This window comes from Drosophila kikkawai, chromosome 3L (genome assembly GCF_030179895.1).
Source record: "Drosophila kikkawai strain 14028-0561.14 chromosome 3L, DkikHiC1v2, whole genome shotgun sequence".
Classification (NCBI taxonomy): domain Eukaryota; kingdom Metazoa; phylum Arthropoda; class Insecta; order Diptera; family Drosophilidae; genus Drosophila; species Drosophila kikkawai.
In genome coordinates this window covers 1,997,472-2,022,216 of record NC_091730.1, presented here as the reverse complement: position 1 = coordinate 2,022,216, position 24,745 = coordinate 1,997,472, and the positions used below count along the sequence as shown (strand labels likewise).

The window sequence follows — 24,745 nt, the reverse complement described above, 5'->3', positions numbered from 1 at the left end:
AAAATTGTAATTTTTCGAATTATTTATTTTTTTATTTATTTATTTTATTATTTAGTTTTAGTTTGTGTTTCCTGCAGCTTTATTAAAATGTTTGCAAAAAATAGGTTCAAGTTAAAAAAAATTGCGTTTATCGTTTTCGATCTACGCAAATTTGTAGTGTGACCGTTGGTGTAATCTTGTAAAATCCACCAAGGTCCTTAGCAGGCTTTGGTGTTTTTATTTAAAAGGTTTAAAATATTTAAATACAACATTTAATGGATAGCGGCATTGTTTTATGCGAAATTGCCGATGAAATCCTTGATTTGGAGGACCCAGAGCATCCCTCAGAGTTCTGTTGCCTCAAGCGGCGATGGCGAATCAAGGAATTTCTGGCCGAGCACGCCGACGTTATTGTGATTGCCGTGCAAAAAAGTGAGTAGTTTCAAAGTTCTCAGGAAACAATGAATTTAATGATAAATTTTAGGCCAGAAAGCACGCACCAGAAGGCTGTGCTTTAGGGCCATCCAGCAGGACACTGGCCAATGGAGCTTGGTGCTTCGCCATGAGCAGACCCACATCCGAATCCGTCCCATCGAGCTGGAACTGGCTGAGATCCTGCTCCCGCTGGTGTTCAAGGATTACGCGACCAGCCTGGAGTTCGAGGTAGCTCGCCAAGAGCTGGAACACCAGCAGCCCCTCAAGACCTATGTGAGCACAAAGCTGTTCGATGCTCTCTACGAAAGGCATCGCCAGGCAGCGGATCCAAACCAGGAGACGGCTTTGGATATGCCACAACGATTTCAGTCGCGCTTAAGGAAGTACCAGGAGCGTACGGTCTCCTGGATGCTGGGCCGGGAGCAGCGCCCAACAGAGCTGCCCGCCAAGTACACGCCCCTGCAAGCCGTCGACGGACAAAGTCGCGTCTTCAAGCACAACTACTGCCTGCAGTTCTACCCTTACGAGGAGGAGCTGCCCAATATTTGCCTGCCCCCTGGCGGCATTCTGGCCGATGAAATGGGTCTGGGCAAGACCGTGGAGTTCCTGGCCATGTTGCTGCTAAATCCCCGACCCAAGGAAACCTATAGAAACGAATACTGGCTCCGGCTCTTGGACGACTTGGGCGACGAGCTGCCGCTGAAAAGGAAGCGCAAAGAGGGGAGGCAGGATTTTTGCATCTGCTTGAGAAAGGGTGGAGCAAGGATGCAGTGCAGCAAGTGTGGCCGCTGGCAGCATAAACACTGCATGGGCACTCAGAGTACCGCAGACCTGCCTCACCTGTGTCCTGAATGTTGGTCCGAGCTGGCAAAGACCAGGGAGATCTTGGTGGAAACTGGAGCCACCTTCATAGTTTCACCCTGTGCCATCAAGATGCAGTGGTTTCACGAAATGAAGAAGCACATCTCGCCTGGCTTAAAGGTGTTGTTGTATCGCGGCTTGCACGCCGGCAGCTGGGTGAATCCCCTGGAGCTGGCCCAGTACGATGTGGTGCTCACGGACTACAGCATACTCCGCAACGAGATTCATCACACGGCGGACAAAAAGTCGGATCGACAAATGCGTCACCAGCAGCTGTACATGCGGCCCAGCTGCCCGCTGCTGATGGTCAACTGGTGGCGAGTGTGCCTGGACGAGGCGCAGATGGTGGAGAGCACCACCTCGCAGGCTGCGGAGATGGTTAGGCTGCTGCCCGCTGTTAACCGCTGGGCGGTGACCGGCACCATTGATGACCTAAAGCCTCTGCTAGAGTTTGTGGGTCGCACGGAAGCCTGCCGGCCCCCAGAGGCCTGGCAAACCATAGACAAGGCCTTTCAGTTGAACTTCAGGCCGGAACCTTTGCTGGAGGTCCTAGAGCTTAGCTTGTGGCGCACCTGCAAGTCCAAAGTAGAGCACGAACTGGGCATTCCTCCCCAGACTCAAGTGGTGCATCGACTGGAACTGAGCAATGTGGAGTCCTTGTACTACAGGGAGGAGCACCAGAAGTGCCATCAACAGTTCCTGGAAGCCGTGGCCAAGCATACGCGTTATAATGCAGACAACAGCTCCTCCTCCTTGGCGGCCATCTCGCCGCAATTGCTGCGCCTTATCCTCAAGCCCTTCTTGCGCATTCGCCAGACCTGCTCGGTGCCTGTGGTAATCAATAGCAATGTGGCCAGCAATTGCTATCTGAATCCTCAAGAGCTTCTGGCCAGATTGAAGTCCAACAATGAAATTGAGTGCAAAACAGAGCTGCGCAGCTGGGCCTCCTCCTACAATGGCCTGGCCTCCATACACTTTATACGGGAGGACTTTTCCGAGGCCATCAGGTACTACAAGCTGGTGCTAAAGCTGGCCGAGGACTACAACCAGGAGAATATATCGTGGGTATTAGTTAGTTTCCCCCTCTTTTCCCTGCTTACATCTTCTTCATTTTGCAGGGTGGACAGCGTGCTCCAAATCCATGCCATATTCAATCTCCTCCAGGCCAGTGAGCTGGCTGCTACTCCCGACCAGCTTTCCGACCAGGAGAAGCTCAACTATCAGGCGCAAATGAAGCGCTTGGAGTGGAAGTATCTGGAGGACAACACAGCTGTCCTGGAGGCAGCTCTAAATGCCTACGAAACCAAGCTTAAGGAGGTAAACCAGCTTGAAGTGGAAAACGAGAGCAACTGCGTTGAACTCCTCTCCGCAGTGGTGCACCACCAGCCCACACTTCAAAATGCCATGTGGAACAAGATGCTGGAAGAGTTTATGCGCCAAAACTTAGCCGCGGACAAGATCAGGGATGTGGACAGCATGGCCGGCCTGGTGTATTATGTGGATATTTGGTACCAAAAATTAAACAAACTGAAGAACACTTTGCTCTTGGAGTTTGTGTACCTTAAGGAGGTGATGCAATCAGCTTGGGGGTCTGTTAAAAAAGGAGATGGACTCCCGCAGAAGATCATCAATTTTATAGGCAGCGTCACCGATTGTCACTTGGCGGTTATATTGGTGAGTGTAGCAGGAAATCTTTTCCTTTTTTCCTAACTTAAACTTAAATTCCACAGGAAGACAAGCCTTATGATAAGCCAGAAAAGCCGAAGAAGCAACGTCATTGTCGCCTGTGCAAAATCAGGGATTCCTTGAACCAATTCGAGTGCCTGCTTTTTGCCAAGGAGCTCGAGGAAGAGGCTTTGGCTGCCGAGGGTCTAGAGAAGCCCAGTCTGGAGATTTGTTTAATTAAAGGTAAGTAAAAAACAATAAAGGATATGATATTATTTTAACCTCTCTCCCACATCCCTTAGCCATCTTCGCCTTTGTCCGCTTAAAACCAGACTTTAGCGAATGGCAACTCGAGTGTCAAAACCAGCTCGAGGTTCTAGCCTCCTTGCAAAGCCTGGTCAAGTGCCAGATCAAGTACTGGATCGAAGTCGAGTACATGGTGAAGGCCTTCGATGAGCTGGAAATGTGCCGTATGCGCATTCTGCTCACCGATGATCCTGAGAAGCAGTCCAACTACCGCATCCACCATTGCCAGCTGGAGGAGCAGCTGCAGTTCAATTTGTCCAATCTAAACGAGGCGCAGCTGAACTTTACCCGCCTCTGCGGCAGGCTAAAGTACCTAAAGCACCTCAAGGAAGATGCCACCGACAAGCCCTGTCCCATTTGCCAAACCCAGGACGATTTGAGGGTGAGTGAGAGCTCTGACTTATAGCCAATATTCAGTTTTGGTACAATAGTTACCCTCTCTTTTAGTACGTGATGATGGTTTGTGGCCACTTTGTATGCCAGCACTGTCTGGATACCATGCGCAGCAGATTGGACAAAGGGGAAGGGACCAAGTGCCCACTTTGTCGTCAGGACTCGCCACAGTAAGCCACCTAAATAAGCCTTAAATAAATATGTTTTAAATACATTTTCCTTAAAGATTGTATTACTCGATACGCCGTGGTGCCCACAAGTCCATAGCTGGTGACTTTTCCACCAAGATTGCCTATATTGTGGAACTCGTCTTGAAGATCCGAGAGGCTGATGAAACGGAAAAGGTACTCATCTTCTCGCAATGGCAGGCTATACTCATGCAAATAGGCAGAGCCTTGCATTTCAATGGCATTCAATTTCGCAGCAAATGCACCAACAAGGAGTTTGAGGATTTCAAGGTTTGCTAACTGAAAGTGAACTCTTTAAGTCTTATAGTAACCTTCACCCTTCAATCCTCCTCCCAGAATCCCAAAAACAAGATTACCTGCCTGCTAATGCCCATTTCCAAGGGCTCCAAGGGTCTCAATCTGATCGAGGCCACACATGTCTTTCTGGTGGAACCAATACTAAATCCCGGCGATGAACTCCAGGCCATAGGTCGCATCCATCGCTTTGGCCAAACAAGGTGAGCTTTGGGGTCTCAAATTTAGAGCAACGTTTTTATTCATATTTTGCAGACCCACCAAGGTACATCGCTTTATAGTGAATAGCACCATAGAGGAGAACATTCTGTCACTTATAACCTCAGCCGATGACACTGAAACTCTGTCCACTCACTGGGACTTGGAGAATATGTCGCTGGATAGCCTCAAGAAGCTATTCATACTCAAGGATAAGGAGTAGTTATAAGAGAAAGGAAAGGATTTAACACATTCCACTTGATAATCTTAGGTCTTATCAGTATTTTTTATAATATTCTATATAATCTTTATAACTTTAAGCTTACACCTAAGTTAACTCCATTTTAAGCAAAATATATCTGTAAAATATAAAATATTGCTCTTCATTTACATCTGTTCTCCCCGCGTTAAACGCCACAAACGTTTCTCACACATGGTCCATCTTCAAGGCGTCCAGAGTGCTGCTACCCTCCACGTTCACCTTCTGCGCGTAGTAGCCATCGTAGGAGGCCTGCACCTTGTCCAGTTCCTGCTGCTGCTGCAGTCGTTGAAGTTGCTCGTAGGCAGCCTCCTGGATCTTTTGACGCTCCTCGTCTGCACGCCGCTTCACCGCATTCTCCTCGAACTGCTGGGCCTGGAGTTCGGCGGAAGCAGCAGCACGTTCCGCCGCCGCCTCTTGGTACTCACCATAAGAGTGCAGGCCGCTGGCGCCCTCCAGCTTGTGCAGCGAGGATAGCTGCTCCTTGGCTGCCTCGGCTATTTCCCGTTTCTTGGCCTCTGCCTGCCGCTTGGCCTCCCGCTTGCTCCGCTCCTGCTCCTCCAGCTCCTCGCGGGCGGCATAGAACTTGGGCGAGATAACGGGCGGACGATTCTCGTGGGTGCGCTGATGGCGTTTCAAGGCCGTCTCCTGGCGGAAATGCGTGCCGCAGGTCTTGCATTCGAAGGGTTTCTCACCCGTATGAATCCACTCGTGATGCCTCAAAGTCTGGGCCTTGGCGAAACGCTTGGGGCAGAAGCGGCAGGCGAAATCCTTGACCTTCTCGTGGATGATCTTGTAATGTCGCTTCATGTTCCCGATGTTATTGAAACCTTGACCGCAGCCGGGACAAATATGCTTGCCCTCCTTCTTGGTGAAGTTGACCTGCGGCGACCAGGAGGGCACTGAGACAGAGGGTATGGGATTCACAGCGGTGCCGGCCAGCTCGGCTATGTCCACGCGCTGAACGCGACGCGGATCTTTGGGTATGGTGGCCACCGACTCGGCACATACCTTGAGCAGCTCGTCGGCGGCATTGATGGCGGGTTCGCTGCTTCCTAAGCCCTCGACTGGCAGGCACGACTGGAGCTCGGCTGGAGCTGAAACCAATTGCTCGCCCGCTGTCTCGCCCATCTCCACCTGCCGCTGGCGATAGGTCTCGATGGCTCGGAGCACACGCTTCTCGTGGGTCTTCAGGTGCTTGGTCAGGCTCTTGGGATAGAGGAACTTCTTGCCACAGACCTTGCACTCGCAGCGCTTCTCACCCGTGTGTGTCATCTCGTGGATCTTGCAGGCATGCGACTTGCCAAAGGTCTTGCCGCAGTACTGGCAGGCGTAGTTCTTGATCTTCTCGTGGACTATCTTGATGTGGTTGGCCAGGCTCTGCTTGTTGTGCGAGGCATGCTCGCAGATGTGGCACTTGAACTTCTTCTCCTGCGTGTGGGTGAGGATGTGGGTGTTCCACTCCTGCCTGGTGGTCTTTCCAACGCCACAGTAGGGGCAGACATAGTTCTTAATCCCTGCATGCCGCATCAGGTGATCCTTTAGAGCGCTGTTTATGACGAACCTCTTGCCGCAGATGTTGCAGGGAAAGGGCAACTCCTTGCCGTCGTGCTTGTACATGTGCTTCTTGAGGGCCATTGGACACCGAAACACCTTCTCACACTCGGAGCAGGGGTAATCCCGTGGCGGCGCTGCCGCCTTTGTGATCCCATGCACCTTTTTCATGTGGAAGGTAAGTAGACGGATGCGCGGGAAGGACTTGCCGCAGCCCTCAAAGCTGCAGTTGTGGACCTCCGACAGCTCCGTGTGGGCGTGGTCAATGTGAAGCCTCAAACCGCCAGCGGTGGTGAAGCCTTTCCTGCAGGTCTCCACTTTGCACTGGAAAGGTAGCAGGTCGTTGTGGTGCTTCATGTGCTCCTCATAGCGTATGGCCTTTTTGAACTTTTGGTGGCAAATGTGGCAGTCGATGATGCGGTGCAGGTGCCTTTCGCCAGGTGGTACCCTCCTACGCCTGGACTTAGTCTTACTCCCCTCCTCGTCCGCCTCCACCTCGGAGCCAGAGAGAAATTCCTCTTCCTCTACCTTAACAGAGGCTCGCTTGGCCTTGGGTTTGGCCATGCGCTGTGCCAGGGGCAAGTCATCGTCGCCGTCGCTGCTATTGGGCTCAAAGTCCACATCTTGGTCGTGGTCGCTCTCGCTCTCCGAGGAGGAATTCGTCTCGAGAAAAGCCATTAAATCGCCGTCATCGTGCTTGACTTGCTTTTCCACTTCCTCAACCTCCTTGTCCACATGCTCCAGCATCTTGAACACATCCTCCTCGTTTTCGATCAGCTCCATTTTGTGATCCAGCAGCGGGTCAAAGTTGATGCGATCCTCATCCTCTGGGCCCACCATGTCAGCCCCATTTCCAGCCACATTCAGCATGTCAAAGGTTTTGATCTGCCCGCTCTGAGGCATGCAGAAAACGTTCCTGGCCACCAGATCCTGAAACTTTTGCACCGAGTCCACGCACAGCTTCTGGAACTCATGCAGATCGTCCAGCCGGGCGTAGCAGGGTGTGCACAGATTCTTGGGAAAGCCATCCGACTGGTCCACCACCAGCGAGGTGCACACGCATAGCTTCTTGGCCAGGCCGGGGATCAGGAAGAGGTCAAAGCATCCGGCTCCAGCGCCGTCGCCCGGCAGGCGGTTCAGGCAGATGCGGCACACGGCATGCACCGAGTACTGGGCCCCCTCCTGGTCCATGGTGCCCAGCTCCAGAGTGAATCTCAAGGGGTCCGGCGTTGGGGAGGAATTGTTTTAAGCGGAGAAAAAAACTTTACGCGTCAGACAAACCAAAACAAGAGTGACAGTGATGCTCGCAGTTGGAAAAATAGCCAAATGGCTAGAAAAGTTTTTAAAAATTATAAAAATATATTTTAATATTTAAAATTTAATTTTAATGTAACTAATTAATATTGCAAACAAATATTTTTTTATTAAAATAATTTTTTTTATTTCGCAGTTGGAAAAATAGCCAAAATCAAAGCCAGAAATCTAGCTAACTAGCTATAAAACAAGCTAACTGCGCTCAGCACTACCCACTGCCGCTTACCAACACTGAACAAGCACTCTCCAAATTCTTATTTGTTTATTTATATTTAAATCGACACTTTTAAATGAATACAATTAGCAATCATACAATAAAATACAAACTTAAGCCGCTGAGGTTGGAGGGGATGGAGTTACATACAAATTAGACAAAGGGATTATTGCAAAATGACGGAAACTAGATGGTAAACCTTAGAGTCCTATAACGCATACTTATGTCCTTCACAGAAACACATAGTAAATGGGATGGGTTGTGGGGCTGGGGATGCTGATCCTGCCGCTCAGACGTGGTCCATCTTGAGGTGATCCGACGAGGTGCTGCCCTCCGCCTCGGCCTTCTGGGCGGAGAATCCCTGATACGTGCCCGTTTGCTTCTGGAGCTTGTTCAACTGCTCAAAGGCGGCCTCCTGGATCTTCCGCAGCTCCGCCTCTGCCTTTCGCTTGGTCTCGTTCTCCTCGATCTGGTAGGCCAGCAGCTCGGCGGTGGCAGCCGCCCGCTCTGCCGCCGGATCCTGATACTGCTCGAAATTCTTCGGCTGCTGGCGCTTCACGGAAGTGCTGGTCTCGGCCTTGGGGCCCGCCGGCTCCTTGGGCTTGCCGGGCGGACGGGGCGGCTTGTCATGCACCTTCATGTGCGTCTTGAGCACCTGCTCCTGGCGGAAGTGCTTGCCGCAGACCTTGCACTCGTACGGCTTTTCGCCCGTGTGGATGTACTCGTGGTGGCGGAGGTACTGCTTCTTGGCGAACCGCTTGGGACAGAAGCGACAGCAGAAGTCCTTGACCTTCTGATGCACCACCTTGTAGTGGAGCTTCATGTTGCTCACATGGTTGAAGCCCTTGCCGCAGTCCGGGCAGATGTGCTGGCCCTCCTTCTTGGTGAAGTTCACCTGCGGCGACCAGGACGGCAGGTTGACCGAGGGTATCGGATTGGCCACCGTGCCCGCCAGCTGGGCAATGTCCACACGCTCAACGCGGCCCCGCAGATGCGGACTGGGCTTGGCAATCGTAGAAGTGCTGGTGGCGGCGGCGGTGGCAGCAGGATCACCCATCAAGGGATTCAGCGGCTGGGTCTTGGGCAGATCCCGCTTCTCGTGCGTCTTCAGATGCTTCGTAAGGCCCTTCTCAAAGAGGAACACTTTGCCGCAGATCTTGCACTCGCAGCACTTGTCCCCAGTGTGGCTCCGCTCGTGGATCTTGCAGGCATGGGACTTCCCGAAGGTCTTTCCACAGTACTGGCAGGCAAAGTCCTTCCTCTTCTCGTGCACCACCTTGACGTGATTGGCCAGCGCCTGCTTGTTGTGGGAGGCATGGTCGCACTGCCGGCACTCGTACTTCTTCTCCTTGGTGTGCGTGAGGATGTGCTTGTTCCACTCCTGCCGAGTCGTTTTCCCAACGCCGCAGTAGGGGCAGACGTGGTTCTTGATGCCCGCATGGCGGAGGAGATGATCGCGCAGAACGCTGTTGATGGGGAAGCGCTTGCCGCAGATCTCGCAGGCGAAGGGCAGCTCCTCACCGGTGTGCTTGTACATGTGCTTCTTGAGGGCGGTGGGGCATCGGAACACCTTGTCGCACTCGGTGCAGGGGAAGTCCCGCTGCGGGGTGTCCACCTTGTGGACGCGCTTCATGTGGAAGCTGAGCAGCACGGGCCGGGCGAAGGACCTGTTGCAGCCCTCGTAGGTGCACGGATGCATGGCCGAGGTGTCTGTGTGAGCGTGCTCCACATGGACGCGCAGCCCGTTGGCGGTGGTAAAGCCTGCAAACTCAAACCATTAGATTGATCTTGGGGGCAGGGGCTTAGCCTCCAGGATACTCACCCTTCTTGCAGCTCTCCACGGTGCACTGGAAGGGCAGGAGATCGTTGTGGTGCTTCATGTGATCCTCATAGCGGAAGGCCTTCTTGAACTTCTGGTGGCAGATGTGGCAGTCAATCAGACGGTGGCGATCGCGCTCCTCCGCTGGAATCCGCTTCCGCTTGGCCTTGCCCTTGCTGGACCCATCCTCCGAGTCGTCCGAGGAGCTGGACTCATCGGATTCCTGCTTGGCCTTGGTCTTGGCCTTCGACTTGCGTCCGCGGGCTCCAGTTCCACTCCTGCTGCGCTGGGCCAGCGGAATGTCATCGTCGCTGCTGTTCAGCTGGAAGTCCACATCCTGGTCATTGTCGTTGCCACTCTCAAAGGAGTCCTCCGCCGAGAATTCGCCAAAGGGCTGTTCCATCTCCACATCCATGTCCTCCTTTTCCACCTCTTCCACTTCCTTCTCGACGGTTTCCAGCATCTTGAACACATCCTCCTCGTTCTCAATGATCTCTATCTTGGAGTTGAGCAGCGGATCGAAGTGGACGTTGTCCTCCTCCTCGCCCGGCAAGTCGGCCACTGCAGCACTGGGATCCAGCACATCGAAGTTGGTCTGGCAGGCGAAGGTGTTGCTGGCCACCAGATCCTGGAACTTTTGCACCGAGTCCACGCACAGCTTTTGGAACTCATGCAGGTCGTTCAGCTTCGAGTAGCACTGGGTGCACAGGTTCTTGGGGAAGCCGTCCGCCTGCTCCACGGACAGGGAGGTGCACACACACAGCTTCTTGGCCAGGCCGGGCACCAGGAAGAGATCGTAGGCCGCCGTGTTGTCCAGCGCGGACAGGCAGGTGCGGCACACGGTGTGAATAGAGTATTCTCTGCCGTCAGAGATGGACATCTTGCCGAGAGATCCGGAAAACTTCAGCCGAGATAAATAGTTCTTTGCCGAGAAAAATTGAATACAACACTTGACAGTGTGACCGGCTTGACCAGAGAATTCTTGAGGAAAAGCGAAAAGCAGCTGGGCACACTGTAATGCTTAAAAGCAACGAGACGGTCTGGCAATGCCCACAGTTTAGCGAGTAGATTACAGTGGTGGTTCGAGTAATAGGTTCAATTACAGTCAATGCGTGAAATATTGAACAATCATTTCAAAATTTGCATATTTTGAAAATTTACTTAATTTAAATTTGGGTAATTTTTAAATTATTATTTAAAAGGAAAATATAATTGAAAAATATATATTTTTTTGGAAGAAAATCAGATAGATATAAAATTCTCGTTTTAGATTCTTCAAATCCCATTATATCTATAGTCATTAGGAATCCACTTCCCATCCAGAGAGTAAGACCAAAACCTTGGCTAATATTTATGTTGTTTTTAATCCTTTACTCTAAGTAAGCACGGGAGACATTACACGGAAAACACAGGATACATATATTGCATGTATGTATAAAGGTAAAAGGTATAAAGTATAAAATATTATGTATAAAGTAAGTGCTCATATTGTAATATGTACGCGATTAATTAATTAAGGGGGCTTAGGGCCCCCCATGAATCTACAATCTGATCCAGCTAGAGAGCAATTCGAGGCATGCCTAAGGACCTTCCGGACAGTGTGATAGCTGCTGCGTAGAAGTGGGGGATACAAATGTCGCACGAGATAAGATAAAGCCAATTCCTGGATGAGGCCTCTGGCCTTAGACATGGTCGATCTTTAGGGCATCGACGCTGGTGCCCTCGGCCTGGGCCTTTTGCGCATAGTAGCCATCGTACGAGGTGGTGGCCTTGATGATGTCCTGCTGCTGCTGCAGCTTCGTCAGCTGCTCGCAGGCAGCGGCCGCTATCTTCTGCCGCTCGATGTCCGCCTTCCGCCTGGCCTCGTTCTCCTCCAGCTGGTGAGCCAGCAGCTCGGCCGTGGCCGCCGCCCGCTCCACCGCCGGATCCTGGTACTGATCAAAGTTCCGCGGCTCGTCCGGATCCAGTTTCCTAAATGTGATCTGGGTGGGCGCACTGCGCTCGGGCACATGCCGACGATTAGGCTTCTCGTGCGTCTTGATGTGTTTCTTGAGGGCCGTCTCCTGGCGGAAGTGCTTGCCGCAGATCTTGCACTCAAAGGGTTTCTCGCCCGTATGGATCCATTCGTGGTGGCGCAGGATCTGCGCCTTGGAGAACCGCTTGGGGCAGAAGCGGCAGGCAAAGTCCTTGACTTTCTCGTGGATGATCTTGTAGTGAAGCTTCATGTTGCCAATGTTGTTGAAGCCACGTCCACAGCCGGGGCAGATGTGCTGGCCCTCCTTTTTGGTGAAGTTCACCTGCGGCGACCACGAAGGCACCGAGACCGAGGGTATGGGATTGACGGCTGTGCCCGCCAACTGGGCAATATCCACCCGCTGTACGCGACGCGAGTTCTTGGGCTTTGCAGGAGGCACTGCAGCGGACCCGCCGCCGCAAGCCTTGAGCATGTCATCGCTGGGCATCTGATTGGGAGCCTGCATCTGCTGCTGCTGCTGCAGCAGGCCATCGCCCTGGCCAGGCATCTGCATTGGCATCTGCCCAGGCATTTGACCCGCCATCTGGCCTGGCATGGGAATGTTTAGTTGCTGGCGGAGCGGCTCCGCCGGCGGCAAATCGCGCTTCTCGTGCGTCTTCAGATGCTTCGTGAGGCTCTTCTCGCAGAGGAAGATCTTGCCGCAGATCTTGCACTCGCAGCACTTCTCACCCGTGTGGCTCCGCTCGTGCACCTTGCAGGCATGGGACTTCCCGAAGGTCTTGCCGCAGTACTGGCAGGCAAAGTCCTTCCTCTTCTCATGCACCACCTTGACGTGGTTGGACAGGGCCTGCTTGTTGTGGGAGGCGTGGTCGCACTGCCGGCACTTGAACTTCTTCTCCTTGGTGTGCGTGAGGATGTGGGCATTCCACTCCTGCCGGGTCGTCTTTCCAACGCCGCAGTAGGGACAGACGTGGTTCTTGATGCCCGCATGCCGCATCAGGTGATCCCTGAGAGCGCTGTTGATCACGAACCGCTTGCCGCAGATGTTGCACGGATAGGGCAGCTCCTCGCCCGTGTGCTTGTACATGTGCTTCTTGAGGGCCGTGGGGCACCGGAAGACCGTGTCGCATTCCGTACAGGGGAAGTCGCGCAGCGGAGCCGCCGCCTTGGTCAGGCCGTGCACCTTCTTCATGTGGAAGGTGAGCAGGCGGACTCGGGGGAAGGTCTTGCCGCAGCCCTCGGCGGTGCAAGTGTGCACCTCCGACAGTTCGGTGTGGGCGTGGTCAATATGGATGCGCAGGCCATTAGCCGTGGTGAAGCCTGAAAGAAGGGCGTGGTTATACATCTCTAGTTAAGGAACCCTTAATCCAGGACATACCTTTCTTGCAGGTCTCCACCTTGCACTGGAAGGGCAGCAGGTCGTTGTGGTACTTCATGTGCTCCTCGTATCGGATCGCCTTCTTGAACTTCTGGTGGCAGATGTGGCAGTCGATGATGCGGTGCAGGTGACGCTCGTCAGCGGGAATGCGTTTCCTCTTCGGCTTCTCCCTGGGCGTACCGTCGGGGTTGTCCTCCTCCGAGTCATCCGAGTCGTCCGAATCGCTGGTGAACTCATCATCGTCCGGCGGCGGCTTTATCTTCTTGGGCCTGCCACGCGGCTTGCCTGTCGCCTTGATGTATGTGGGCTTGCGGGCCTGCTGGGATGATGATCCAGGACCAGGTCCTCGCAGGCGCTGGGCCAGCGGAATGTCGTCGTCACTGCTATTCGGCTCAAAGTCCAGATCGCGGTCGTTGTCGTTGCCGCTCTCGATGGAGGACTCGTCGTTGAACATCTTGATGTGGCTAACGCCGGCCTTGTCGTCCTCCTCCTCCTGCTGGGTGCCATTCTCCACCTCCTCGGCCTCCTTGTCCACGTGCTCCAGCATCTTGAACACATCCTCCTCGTTCTCGATCAGCTCCATCTTGTGGTTCAGCAGCGGGTCATAGTTGATGTTCTCCTCCTCCTCGCCGGGGATGTCGTGCACGGACACACTGGGATCGAGCACATCGAAGTTGCTCTGGCAGGCGAAGGCGTTGCTGGCCACCAGATCCTGAAACTTTTGCACCGAGTCCACGCACAGGCGCTGGAAATCGTGCAGCTCGGTGAGCTTCGAGTAGCACTGGGTGCACAGGTTCTTGGGGAAGCCATCGTTCTGCTCCACGGACAGCGAGGTGCAGAAGCAAAGCTTCTTGGCCAGTCCTGGCACCAGATACAGGTCGTACAAGTCGGCGTCGTTCTGCAGGTGATTCAGGCAAATCCTGCACAGGCTGTGGATCGAGTAGGTGCGCGCCACGTCCATATTGGGTTACTCGCGAGCGGCACTGCGGGATTGGGCGATTTTCGTCTGATTTTTTGCGTCCCTCCAGCCAGCAGTAAAAAAAATAATATTGACACAGAAAAAATTGTATACTCGTCGACGTTCGGACGGGCGAGTAGGCAATAAGACAAGAACGACTTTCCAACGAGTTTACTCGCTGGAGGTGGGGGGACTCGTTGGGTACGTTGCTTGTGAACGGCATTAACCCTTGTTATGGCAACAGTTTTTGACATTTTCAAACTGCGTAAACAAACAATTTTTGCTTAATTAGAAATATAAATAAATTAAATAATTAAATATTAAATACTTTTAAATACATCTATTTATATTATGTATTTATATCATGTTATATGTTTAGTTTGATTGACAGATATCAAAATAAACAAACTCGATTCTGACCCCATAGCACCGAAATGGGTTAAATTTGGTTAGTGATGGTCACACTAGGCAAAACACTGCAACAAATTTGTTTTGATTTCTTTGCTTCGGTTGCCCTGCTCCTGGAGAAATGGCCACCAAGGAGCTGCAGTACTCCGTCCACTCACTGTGCCGCACCTGTCTGGCCGACCTGGAGCAGGGGATGGGCCACGACCTGTTCCTCATTCCAGATCTGGCCAAGAAGCTGACTGTTTGCACGTCTCTGGATGTGGATGCCCAGGATGGCTTTCCACGCCACATCTGCCACCTGTGCTATGGAAAGTTAAACGAGCTGCACGATTTCCAGGAGCAGTGTGTGGGCTCCCAGAAGCGACTCAAGGAAATGGTAGCCAACAGCCAGGTCTTTCCCGTTGGACAATTCGAGCCCGTGGCGGAGGCAACAGACGCACCGAGCAGGCAAGAGGAGCAGGCCAGTTATGATCCTCTCCTCAACCACAAGCTGGAGATGATTGACAACGAGGAGGAGGTGTTCAAAATGTTGGAAACAGTGGACAGGGAACCAGAGGAGCCTTGCCAAGAGAATTCCTCCAGTGAAGAGTCTGAACAGGATGAGCGGAACGAGCAGGAGGCGCAGAAGAGCTTCTCCAGCGACGATGAACAACCCTTGGCAACGCGCAGGAAGACTCCCTGCCAGGAGCGTCACCCGCATCACCTTATCACCTGTCCCATCTGCCAGCAAAAGTTCAAGAAGCCGTCGAAGTACGAGGAGCACATGAAGCACCATAATGACCTGCTGCCCTTTCAGTGCGCGGAGGATAACTGCCGCAAAGGTAAACCTGAACCCTGGATCTTCTCAAGGAGTATTCCTCATACTTTCCCTTCGATTTCAGGCTTCACCACGGCAGGTGCCCTGCGGCTGCACGTGGACTACGCGCACACCAAGAAGGCGGATGAGATTCCCTGTACCGTAGAGGGCTGCCGGTTGATGTTTCCCCGTCTCCGCCTGCTAACGATCCACCTGAAAAAGGTGCACAACCAGGCCAGGGTGAGTGCTCCGCGGGCGGATCAGCCGTGCGGGGAATGTGGCCTGGTCTTCCGCTGTCCGGTGGCCCTCAAGAAGCACATGTACAAGCACACTGGCGAGGAGCTGCCATATCCCTGCAACATCTGCGGCAAGGGCTTCCACATCAACAGCGCCCTGAAGAATCATCTCCTCCGTCATGCGGGCATCAAGAACTACGTGTGCCCCTACTGTGGCGTTGGGAAAACGACTCGCCAGGAGTGGAGCAAGCACCTCCTCACGCACACCCAGGAGAAGCAGTTCAAGTGCCACATCTGCGACCATGCCACCCACACGAAGCGCGCCCTGGACAACCACGTGAAGATCGTGCACGAGAAGATCCGAAACTTTGCCTGCCAGTACTGTGGCAAGACCTTTGGCAAGTCCCATGCCTGCAAGATCCACGAGATGACGCACACGGGGGAGAAGCGGTGCGAGTGCAAGGTCTGCGGCAAGAAGTTCCTGTACACGGAGAGCCTGACCAAGCATCTCAAGATCCACGAAAAGAGTGTGGAGAGAGCCCTGGAAACCTATCGCCAGCGGCAGGGAGACTGTGAACCCGGGGAAGTCCAGGTGGATGCCGATCAACTGCTGAAAGTGTGTGCCGAATCGGTGGCCACCATACCCAAAGACCCGCGTCGCGTGGAGCGCGTTGAGCTGTCCCAACTGGCAGGCACAGTAGTGAATCCCATTCCCACGGTTCAACTGCCGCCCAGCGAGCCCCCAGTCCGTACGAAATTCGTCCAAAAGGAGGGCATGCACCTTTGCCCCGGCTGCAGCCAGGGATTCAATAACCTAGGCAACATGAAGCGTCACTACAAGAGCGTCCACGAAAAGGTTAAGGACTTTGAGTGCCGCTTCTGCGCGCGTCGTTTTGCCAACTCGCAGTCCCTGAAGCAACACGAGTGGATACATACGGGTGAGAAGCCGTACGAGTGCAAGGTGTGCAGTACACATTTCCGCCAGGAGGCGGCTCTCATTCGCCACCAGAAGGTACACTACGAAAAGCCGGCCAAGCCGCCGAAACCAGCCAAGGAAATCACGGATAGAGCTCGCCAAAAGGCAATGCAAAAGAGTGAACGCCGACAGAAGGTGGAGTCGCTGCGCCAGGAGATAGCCGAGGCTGCCAAGGAGGAGCTCAAGGATCTGGCCAAGCTAAGGACGCTAGAGAAGCAGCAGAACAGCTATGAACAGTATCAGGCAAAGGCAGGGGAAGGGGAATCTTAAGGCATGTCCATGTCTTCCAAATGTTGGTTAATATTTAACTATTTCCTAATTGTTATCTTAGTTTTAAGTAAATAAATTAAGTGAAAATAATCTCACCTTCTTAAAGTTTTCAATTTTTTTTTATTTTTACATTTACTTGCTTGTTATTTTTGATGAGAGAGTGGGCTTAAAATGTTGTAAAATGATTGCAAACAGCCGGACAGTCAGGACATCTCACAAATGGCTGCAGGATGGCCCCAGCCCGGCCGCTCATATGATAGATGGAGTGATGGATGGATGGATTGATGATAATGATTAGATTCAAATGATACAAAATGCGATCAAAAAAATCTACAAGTAGATAGCAAAAATTTTGTATACATATAAGGTATATAGTATAGAGCAAGAAGTTCCCTAAACAGTGGAAAATGTTTGATGGAAATGGTCCTCCGCCTGCCGCTTGGTTGGTTGGTTTAAGGAGCCTCCGGCGTCTTCAGATTGTACTTGGCCTTGATGTTGTTCAGCTCCTCCTGCTTCTTGTCCATATCCACGCGCTTGAAGGCCTTGTTGGACTGGTAGTAGAGCACCACCAGGTAGCGATTGCACACATTAAAGCCGGATAGATGGTCACAGGCGTTCTTGGCATCGAAAATATCCTCGTAGACGACAAAGGCAGTGCCACGCGTCTCCGGTGTGTTGCCCCTGTTCAGGAGGATACAAATACATAAATCTTTAGAGGATTCGCACCTTGACACAGACACAACTATTTCACTTACACACGAATCTGGCGGATGGCTCCGAACTTCCCGAAAATGTCGTACATTTCATCCGAGGTGATTTTGTACGGCAAATTCCGCACGTACAGCAGCCGATTCACCTCTGGCGGCAGGCGGATCTGCAAGAGAAATTAAGTTTACCACAACACATTAGTTTTCTTGGCTTTGTCTTCGGGACTCTGGAGTTTCCTCACATGGTTGCGCTTGTTCATGTCCGGTCGCTTCGGATGTTGGGTTGCGACAGGCGAGAAACTTTCACTCGACCGTGGGGAAAGCGAGATGCGGCTTTGTCTGACCCCGGGATGAATGTCCTGAGCGTGGTCCTTTGTTTAAAATTAATGACTCTTCTGTCTGGCCTCAAACCCAAACAAAATTGACACCAGGGTGGCGAATGCGGGCACCCTAAACTAGTGAAAGTGTGGCCGTATCCAGCGAGTGCATCTAGAGATGGCCGAAAGTCGTGACTACAGCGAGAAGTTAATTGTAGCACAAAAATAATATATTGTCTTAATAATGAATTTAATGAATAATTCTATTATTGAAATATAAATCATAAATAAAAACTAAATTTATATTGTTTAAAATTTTATTTAAATGCCTGCAAAACAAACTTGAACGTGACGGCACGCTCCCATCCCTATGGCATATTGCCCAGCTCACAACACGGTCACACCGAACACATCTCTACTAATTGTGCAAAGAAAAAGTGAAAAAAGAGAAAAGTGTCGGAAAATCCGCAATATTTAGCCCCCATTTTAGTTTTAAAGCACAGCCAACACCCAAAGGTGAGTCTGGAGACCGCAATAGCGGTAAACCGTGCGCGAAAAGGTGATTTTCAGGGGCGTGCCGAGGTCCGTCGTGGAATATGGCGGGTGGAAGGCGGGCGGTTTGGGGTTTTTTCGCTCTTGGTTCTGGGCAGGAACTCGCTCGCCCCGTACGGACGGGGGCACTGAAAATAAACGCGACTGGGACAGTTTTACATGGCAGATGCGGGACAGATGATGTAAATATCATATCAGGAGACATTCTATGTGCTTGTATGTGCTCGACGGTCTGCTGTCAAGTGCGCCTGTGTGCGTGAGTGGCCTCGTCCACTCGCTCGCGCTCTCGCTGGGCGCTCTTCTTCTTATTACTTTGCTACCCCTGACGGAGGGCATTAACCCGACTCGATCCGATCTGCTCTCCTCCTGCAGCAGCAGCAGCAGCACCAAGATGACGTGGGAACCACAGGGAGAAGGTCTCCAGCAGATCATAGCGATACTCAAGGAGTCGCAGTCACCAGACACAGCCACACAGATGGCGGTACAAATGGTGAGTAATGCCCCGGTCGAGTGCTGCTATTTTCCTGCTAATCTGGTAATCTAATACTGCTCCGCTTTCAAAACAGAAACTTGAGGAGTTCAATCGCTATCCAGACTTCAACAACTATCTCATCTATGTGCTGACCAAGCTGAAGACCGAGGATGAGCCAACACGCTCCCTCAGCGGCCTAATCCTCAAGAACAACATCCGCATGCACGGCAGCACCCTGCAGCCGGAGATTGTGGAGTATATTAAGCACGAGTGCCTGCAGGCCGTGGGCGATGCCTCGCCTCTGATTCGGGCCACCGTTGGCATCCTCATCACTACCATTGCCAGCAATGGCGGGTTACACAACTGGCCACAGCTACTGCCTTCGCTCTGCGACATGCTCGACAACCAGGACTATAATGTGTGCGAGGGCGCCTTTAGTGCGCTGCAGAAGATCTGTGAGGATTCCGCTGATATCCTGGACTCGGCGGCGCTTAACCGGCCACTGAACGTGATGATTCCCAAATTCCTGCAGTACTTTAAGCACAGCAGCCCCAAGATCCGTTCACATGCCATTGCCTGCATCAATCAGTTCATCATCAACCGGTCGCAGGCGCTCATGCTGAACATAGACACCTTCATCGAGAACCTGTTCCACCTGTCCTCCGACGAGGATCACGAGGTGCGCAAGAATGTCTGCCACGGACTGGTCATGCTGCTAGAGGTGCGAATGGACCGCCTGATGCCGCACATGTCGCAGATCATTGAGTACATGCTGCTGCGTACCCAGGACTCCGATGAGGGTGTGGCCCTGGAAGCCTCCGAATTCTGGCTGTCGCTGGCCGAGCAGAGCATCTGCAAAGATGTCCTGGCCCCCTACTTGTCCCAGTTGGCTCCAGTTTTGGTGCGCGGCATGCGGTACTCCGAGATCGACATAATCCTGCTCAAGGGCAACGTGGAGGAGGATGACATGGTGCCTGATCGTGAAGAGGATATCCGGCCGCGTTTCCACAAGTCCCGCACGCACACAATCAAGAGTGGCCAGGAGGCTGGTGGCCAGGCAGGCGCCTCTGGGGAGGATGACGATGATGACTTTGACGATGGCCTGGACGACGATAGCTCGCTATCGGAATGGAATCTGCGCAAGTGCAGTGCCGCCGCCCTGGATGTTCTGGCCAATGTGTTCCGCGAGGATTGCCTGCCCGTCGTCTTGCCCATTCTCAAGGAGACGCTGTTCCATCAGGAGTGGGTGATCAAGGAGAGCGGTGTCCTGGCTTTGGGCGCCATTGCCGAGGGCTGCATGCAGGGCATGATCCAGCACCTGCCCGAGCTGATCCCCTACCTGATTAGCTGCCTGTCGGACAAGAAGGCTTTGGTACGCTCCATCACCTGCTGGACGCTGTCCCGCTATGCCAACTGGGTGGTCAACCAGCCGCACGATCAATACTTGAAGCCGCTAATGGAGGAGCTACTCAAGCGTATTCTGGACTCCAATAAGCGGGTACAGGAGGCGGCCTGCTCGGCCTTTGCCACGCTGGAGGAGGAGGCCTGCACAGAGCTGGTGCCATATCTGGAGTATATCCTTAAGACGCTCGTCTTTGCCTTCTCCAAGTATCAGCACAAGAATTTGTTGATTCTGTACGATGCTGTGGGCACTCTGGCCGATTCCGTGGGCCATCATCTGAACAAACCTCAGTACATTGACATACTGATGCCGCCGCTAATTGACAAATGGAATCTGCTAAAGGACGACGACAAGGACCTATTTCCGCTGTTGGAGTGTCTGTCGAGCATTGCCACTGCCCTGCAGTCTGGCTTTTTGCCCTACTGCGACCCGGTCTACCGGAGATGCATCTCCCTGATAGAGCAGACCATCAACCAGGAAATGGTGAGTAAAGAAAAGGATACAAAAACCTTTTCTTTATTTAAATTTTTGAAAAATCTTTTAGTTGTGCAAACAAAACCATACATTCGAGCATCCCGACAAGGAGCGCATGATTGTGGCTTTGGATTTATTGTCTGGCCTGGCCGAGGGCCTGGATCGGCACATTGAAACGTTGGTGGCCAACAGTAACATCATGCACCTGCTCTACCAGTGCATGCAGGATGTTCTGCCCGAGGTGGGTGTTTGTAAAATACTTTAGGAAAATATTGAAAAATTAATTAAAAACTCGTTTCAGGTGCGTCAATCTTCGTTTGCTTTGTTGGGTGACCTGACCAAGGCCTGCTTTCCCCATGTGCATCCTTTTATGGCCGAATTCTTTCCCATTTTGGGTCAGAATTTAAATCCTGAATTAATATCGGTATGCAACAATGCCACCTGGGCCATTGGAGAGATTTGTATGAAACTGGGTGAGTAAGGGGATAAGCTAAGGTAACCTAAGGTGTCTTTTAACTACCGATATCATTGTTAAATATCTAAATTAAACTATGATTTTTCTCTTAAAAGGTGAGGAGACCAAGCAGTACATTCACCTGGTACTCACCGACCTGTTTGTCATCATCAATAAACCCAACACGCCAAAGACACTGCTGGAGAATACAGGTAAGGATCGTTTTGGCGGCTGATAGATCTCAACTCTATATCTTTACATGTATATATATATATCTATATATATGATTCAGTATGTATGTGTGTATGTGGATCTCTGGACATTTGTTTCTGTTTTAGTTTGTGTTTACCTGTTGCATGAAGAGCAGCAACGAAACAAAATCGAACCTCATTCCCATACAACATACATAGAATTTATGAGAGAAAGGGGTACCTATAAGTGTGATATTGATTTATTCAGTTGATTTATTTCTCTCTTACTTTTTTCTGTTTCTTTTTTAGCAATAACAATCGGTCGTCTAGGTTATGTGTGCCCAGTTGAAGTGGCTCCTTATTTGCCCGAATTTGTACGACAGTGGTGTGTAAAACGTTTTTTTGATATTTCAACTAGCTTAATCTTTCTTTTCCTATAACTTAATTACCTTCCTTAAGCTTATAACACATCCATTCCTTACATTTTCTTGATCTTTGAACTCATCCTGGTACATTTTTAAGTTGATTTAACTGGAATTTTTAAATTTACCTTTCAACTTTCGTGTTTCTTTGCCTGCTGACTTTATTATTTTTTGCTTTAATTATAAAATCTGTTAATATTTTGTTTAAATAAATACAGGTGCACATCGCTGCGTCACATACGGGACAATGATGAGAAGGACTCTGCCTTCCGTGGCATGTGTCATATGATCACAGTGAATCCCGCAGGCGTGGTGCCTGATTTTATATTTTTCTGCGATGCCATTGCATCGTGGGTGAATCCCCCGCAGGATCTGCATCAGATGATACAAAAGGTGAGAGCATTACAAATTCAAATTCAAACTCGAAGAAGACAGTTTCTGGCTTTTAAAAAATATAATAATATCATCAAAATATTAATTTAATATATACTTTTCCCTCACAGATTCTCCACGGCTTCAAGACCCAGGTGGGTGAAGAGAATTGGCGTCGATTTGTGGATCAATTCCCGCCAACTCTGGCCGAGCGCCTGGCCACCATGTACAACATCTAAGGCAGGCAGAGGGCGAGCTAAGGAATAAAACACCCACCACCCCCACCACCCCAGCAAGCAGCAAAACATCTTAACTAGACAATTATGTACAAGTATGCGTAGTAAGCATGTCGTCGTCTTAAACTTTAGCATGTTAAGTTATCCGATTCGATGCTGTTCGAATGATACGTTAATATTGAAATTTAACCTTATAGAAAAAAAAAAACGAAAACCTTAAAAAAAAACAGCATAACCGTACATTTAACCACAACAAAAGCATATATCGATATATATATAGAAATCTTGTAGAGAAGAGCCTAAACCCCACACAAAACACTAAAGGATCTTAGATCCACAATCGTCTGTCCGTTTCCCCACATAAAAACTAGAAAAGATAACCCTGTGTTCCGGCCGTACTTAACCGGATTCAAAAGCTAATAGACAAAACCCAAAACCAGCTTAGTTCAAAAACCGGAAATAGAGTTTAATTATGAAGAAGACACACGGGTGTTTATAATAATAACAACTAAAAAATCGTCTTAAAGAGAAATAATATATGCGGGTTCGTGTCGCGGTAAATATAAACTAAACCAAAAATCGTTGAATGAAAGCGTTGGGTCAGTTGTAAAATAACAAAAAGCAAATCAACAATGAAATCAAATGTAAAAAACGAAACAACAATTTCAGCTGAAATCAAGCAAAGACTGAAAACTAACTCCGTTCAAAACCACAGACACACAAACTCATTCACACAAAAACAAGCGATTTGAATTTCACTACTGAGCCCAACACTTTCGTAATAAAAAACAAAACTAAATTCGAAAAAAAAATATAAAATCGTCGCGTTTCGGGTTTATAACGGTTTCGCGTTCGCGTATTCGCCGCTCGTTCGTTCGTTCGTAATCGTCGTATCATCGTGATAACTCGTCGGGAAAAATCGTCGGTAACTCGGTAAGTTAAATAATACAAGGATAACGATAATATTGCAACTGTTACTGATACAAATTTACTTATACACTAAATGATATTCATATACAAGATTAGGTGTTTTTTTTTTATTAATCGAAATCGAAAAATAGGGAAAGTTAAAATATTCGAGATTAGGGATTTTGTTAATATATATTTATTTCTGTACGATCCTTTAACTGAATACAAAAGCAACCATTGACTGATCACTTTTTAAAGTATTATTATATAATTTTTGTTGTTTAAGGACAATTGTTAATTAACTTTATTTTTTTCATCGAAACTAAAACTATTTTCGCTATAATTTGTGTAGGCTTTATCATTTTTTTTTCTAATCAATTGTACAGAACAAATTTTTTACAATTAGGTGTAAAGTTTAAACTAAAAACTAAATGGAAACAAAAGTCTTTGAAATTGTCGCGGAACAACTTAAAAAAAAAAAACGAAAAAATATATATAACTAGGGAAAAAGTAAACTAAACTCAGTCGAAACAAGAAAAACAAAAGCAAAAGTAAATCTAAGTAATAGTATTATGTAATTATGCAAACCGTGTTTACGTTTGTGTTTTTATTTCGTTTTATTTTTAAAACATTTTTGAAAATGGGGGAACGTGTGATAATAAAGTAACTTCGGGTCGTTCGTTCGCGTCGCGGTAAACTCAACTCAACTCAAACTAAAGAAAAATCGTAACAACAAGGGACTTTCGCCCCCGAGTCCCAAATATAATAATAATCGCAATACTTATAATAATAAAATCGGTCTAAAGCTAAAGCTGAAACTAAACTAAATGAAAAAATCGTGATTTCGTTGTACCTTAATCCGGATTCATCGCGGAATCCGGTCGCGTTCGCGTGCGTTTGTATCTCTCTCGGGTGATCTTAGTGATTAGCGTTTAAGCAGTAAATAAAAAAAAGCAACAAAAACAAAAACAGAAGCAAACACAACAATTATACACACACACACACACCAAACACATATACAAACAACTATATAAAACAAATATATTTATAGATTTTATGCAGCATAGGTTTTTGGTCTAAATGAAATATTCTAATTTTTTTCACCACAATTTGTGTATAGGGTAAACAACCAAATAAGAGTAGGGAAAAATCTAAAAAATAAACAAAGTTAGGACAAGAAATTATGAAAAGAAATCAAAACAAAAAAGATTCGTGCAGCATTAGGGAAATATTATTTCATATTTATTACAACATTTACACGTGTATATGTAATATATATAAATTTGATATTGATAAGAACAAACCAATTGTTTTTAGTCACACACAATCTTTCATATTTGTTGGTTATTTAACCGAATCAATTACCAATATTAGTTAATATTGTTTTCATTGTAAACCACACACACACACAACTCTATAAGGTCTAAAATACACTCGGTTTTTGCAATAGACCTCTCCAACTGTCAAACTAAATTGATCATACATATAAACAAAACATTACATTAATCTTTATAAAGAACATATGCATATATACACATATATGAAGTACATGCGAATATGCCTAATCCCTACATCTAGCTGTATGTGTATCCCAGCATATTGGCCAACTAGCGATTATCCTTCTGGAGTTTGAATATTTGTTTAACGGCAACTCCATTTAAAAAAATTCAACTATCGAGTTTGTAAATTGAAAAGAAATATATATATCTGAATAAATATGTATGTATAACATTACCATCAACAAAAGGAAATTTTTGAGGG

General features: G+C 49.3%; 7 protein-coding genes across 7 annotated transcripts; 3 read left to right on the top strand and 4 right to left on the bottom strand.

Moving 5' to 3' along the window:
• The first annotated feature begins 214 nt into the window (after positions 1-214).
• On the top strand, positions 215-4,542 carry LOC108071628 (E3 ubiquitin-protein ligase SHPRH). Its single transcript, XM_017162411.3, has 9 exons — positions 215-411; positions 464-2,336; positions 2,394-2,949; positions 3,006-3,183; positions 3,243-3,628; positions 3,694-3,809; positions 3,866-4,097; positions 4,164-4,324; positions 4,377-4,542. The coding sequence occupies exons 1-9, from the start codon at positions 255-257 to the stop codon at positions 4,540-4,542; spliced, it is 3,825 nt and encodes a 1,274-aa protein (XP_017017900.1). The 5' UTR covers positions 215-254.
• A 44-nt stretch (positions 4,543-4,586) lies between these two features.
• Positions 4,587-7,416, bottom strand: LOC108071629 (zinc finger protein 540). Its single transcript, XM_017162412.2, has one exon. The coding sequence runs from the start codon at positions 7,321-7,323 to the stop codon at positions 4,747-4,749; it is 2,577 nt and encodes an 858-aa protein (XP_017017901.1). The 5' UTR covers positions 7,324-7,416; the 3' UTR covers positions 4,587-4,746.
• Positions 7,417-7,691: 275 nt separating this feature from the next.
• D19B lies at positions 7,692-10,453 on the bottom strand. Its single transcript, XM_017162437.2, has 2 exons — positions 9,483-10,453; positions 7,692-9,421 (listed from the first exon to the last, which is right to left on the bottom strand). Exons 1-2 carry the CDS (start codon positions 10,357-10,359, stop codon positions 7,950-7,952), a joined length of 2,349 nt encoding a protein of 782 aa, XP_017017926.1. The 5' UTR covers positions 10,360-10,453; the 3' UTR covers positions 7,692-7,949.
• A 371-nt stretch (positions 10,454-10,824) lies between these two features.
• On the bottom strand, positions 10,825-13,930 carry D19A. The gene is made up of 2 exons (XM_017162434.3): positions 12,833-13,930; positions 10,825-12,774 (listed from the first exon to the last, which is right to left on the bottom strand). The coding sequence occupies exons 1-2, from the start codon at positions 13,791-13,793 to the stop codon at positions 11,162-11,164; spliced, it is 2,574 nt and encodes an 857-aa protein (XP_017017923.1). The 5' UTR covers positions 13,794-13,930; the 3' UTR covers positions 10,825-11,161.
• Positions 13,931-14,232: 302 nt separating this feature from the next.
• LOC108071644 (zinc finger protein 345) lies at positions 14,233-16,584 on the top strand. The gene is made up of 2 exons (XM_017162435.3): positions 14,233-15,019; positions 15,080-16,584. Exons 1-2 carry the CDS (start codon positions 14,320-14,322, stop codon positions 16,474-16,476), a joined length of 2,097 nt encoding a protein of 698 aa, XP_017017924.1. The 5' UTR covers positions 14,233-14,319; the 3' UTR covers positions 16,477-16,584.
• Sf3b6 (splicing factor 3b subunit 6) lies at positions 16,574-17,639 on the bottom strand. The gene is made up of 3 exons (XM_017162436.3): positions 17,426-17,639; positions 17,232-17,350; positions 16,574-17,157 (listed from the first exon to the last, which is right to left on the bottom strand). The coding sequence occupies exons 1-3, from the start codon at positions 17,441-17,443 to the stop codon at positions 16,929-16,931; spliced, it is 366 nt and encodes a 121-aa protein (XP_017017925.1). The 5' UTR covers positions 17,444-17,639; the 3' UTR covers positions 16,574-16,928.
• A 224-nt stretch (positions 17,640-17,863) lies between these two features.
• LOC108071631 (transportin-1) lies at positions 17,864-24,718 on the top strand. Its single transcript, XM_017162413.3, has 9 exons — positions 17,864-18,016; positions 18,425-18,542; positions 18,619-20,409; positions 20,471-20,641; positions 20,702-20,873; positions 20,971-21,066; positions 21,355-21,430; positions 21,686-21,860; positions 21,971-24,718. Exons 2-9 carry the CDS (start codon positions 18,444-18,446, stop codon positions 22,076-22,078), a joined length of 2,688 nt encoding a protein of 895 aa, XP_017017902.1. The 5' UTR covers positions 17,864-18,016; positions 18,425-18,443; the 3' UTR covers positions 22,079-24,718.
• The last annotated feature ends 27 nt before the right edge of the window (positions 24,719-24,745 follow it).

Bases quoted from the DNA above. Each gene is read 5' to 3' on its own strand.
- LOC108071628 (XM_017162411.3), top strand. From the start codon at position 255: ATGGATAGCGGCATTGTTTTATGCGAAATTGCCGATGAAATCCTTGAT. The intron at 2,950-3,005 runs GTGAGTGTAGCA...TAAATTCCACAG, and splicing joins GTCACTTGGCGGTTATATTG to GAAGACAAGCCTTATGATAA. The intron at 3,810-3,865 runs GTAAGCCACCTA...TTTTCCTTAAAG, and splicing joins TGTCGTCAGGACTCGCCACA to ATTGTATTACTCGATACGCC.
- LOC108071629 (XM_017162412.2), bottom strand. From the start codon at position 7,323: ATGGACCAGGAGGGGGCCCAGTACTCGGTGCATGCCGTGTGCCGCATC.
- D19B (XM_017162437.2), bottom strand. From the start codon at position 10,359: ATGTCCATCTCTGACGGCAGAGAATACTCTATTCACACCGTGTGCCGC. The intron at 9,422-9,482 runs GTGAGTATCCTG...TTGAGTTTGCAG, and splicing joins CGTGGAGAGCTGCAAGAAGG to GCTTTACCACCGCCAACGGG.
- D19A (XM_017162434.3), bottom strand. From the start codon at position 13,793: ATGGACGTGGCGCGCACCTACTCGATCCACAGCCTGTGCAGGATTTGC. The intron at 12,775-12,832 runs GTATGTCCTGGA...CCCTTCTTTCAG, and splicing joins GGTGGAGACCTGCAAGAAAG to GCTTCACCACGGCTAATGGC.
- LOC108071644 (XM_017162435.3), top strand. From the start codon at position 14,320: ATGGCCACCAAGGAGCTGCAGTACTCCGTCCACTCACTGTGCCGCACC. The intron at 15,020-15,079 runs GTAAACCTGAAC...CTTCGATTTCAG, and splicing joins GGAGGATAACTGCCGCAAAG to GCTTCACCACGGCAGGTGCC.
- Sf3b6 (XM_017162436.3), bottom strand. The intron at 17,158-17,231 runs GTAAGTGAAATA...CCTCCTGAACAG, and splicing joins GCCATCCGCCAGATTCGTGT to GGGCAACACACCGGAGACGC.
- LOC108071631 (XM_017162413.3), top strand. From the start codon at position 18,444: ATGACGTGGGAACCACAGGGAGAAGGTCTCCAGCAGATCATAGCGATA. The intron at 20,410-20,470 runs GTGAGTAAAGAA...AAAATCTTTTAG, and splicing joins AGACCATCAACCAGGAAATG to TTGTGCAAACAAAACCATAC. The intron at 21,067-21,354 runs GTAAGGATCGTT...TTTCTTTTTTAG, and splicing joins GACACTGCTGGAGAATACAG to CAATAACAATCGGTCGTCTA.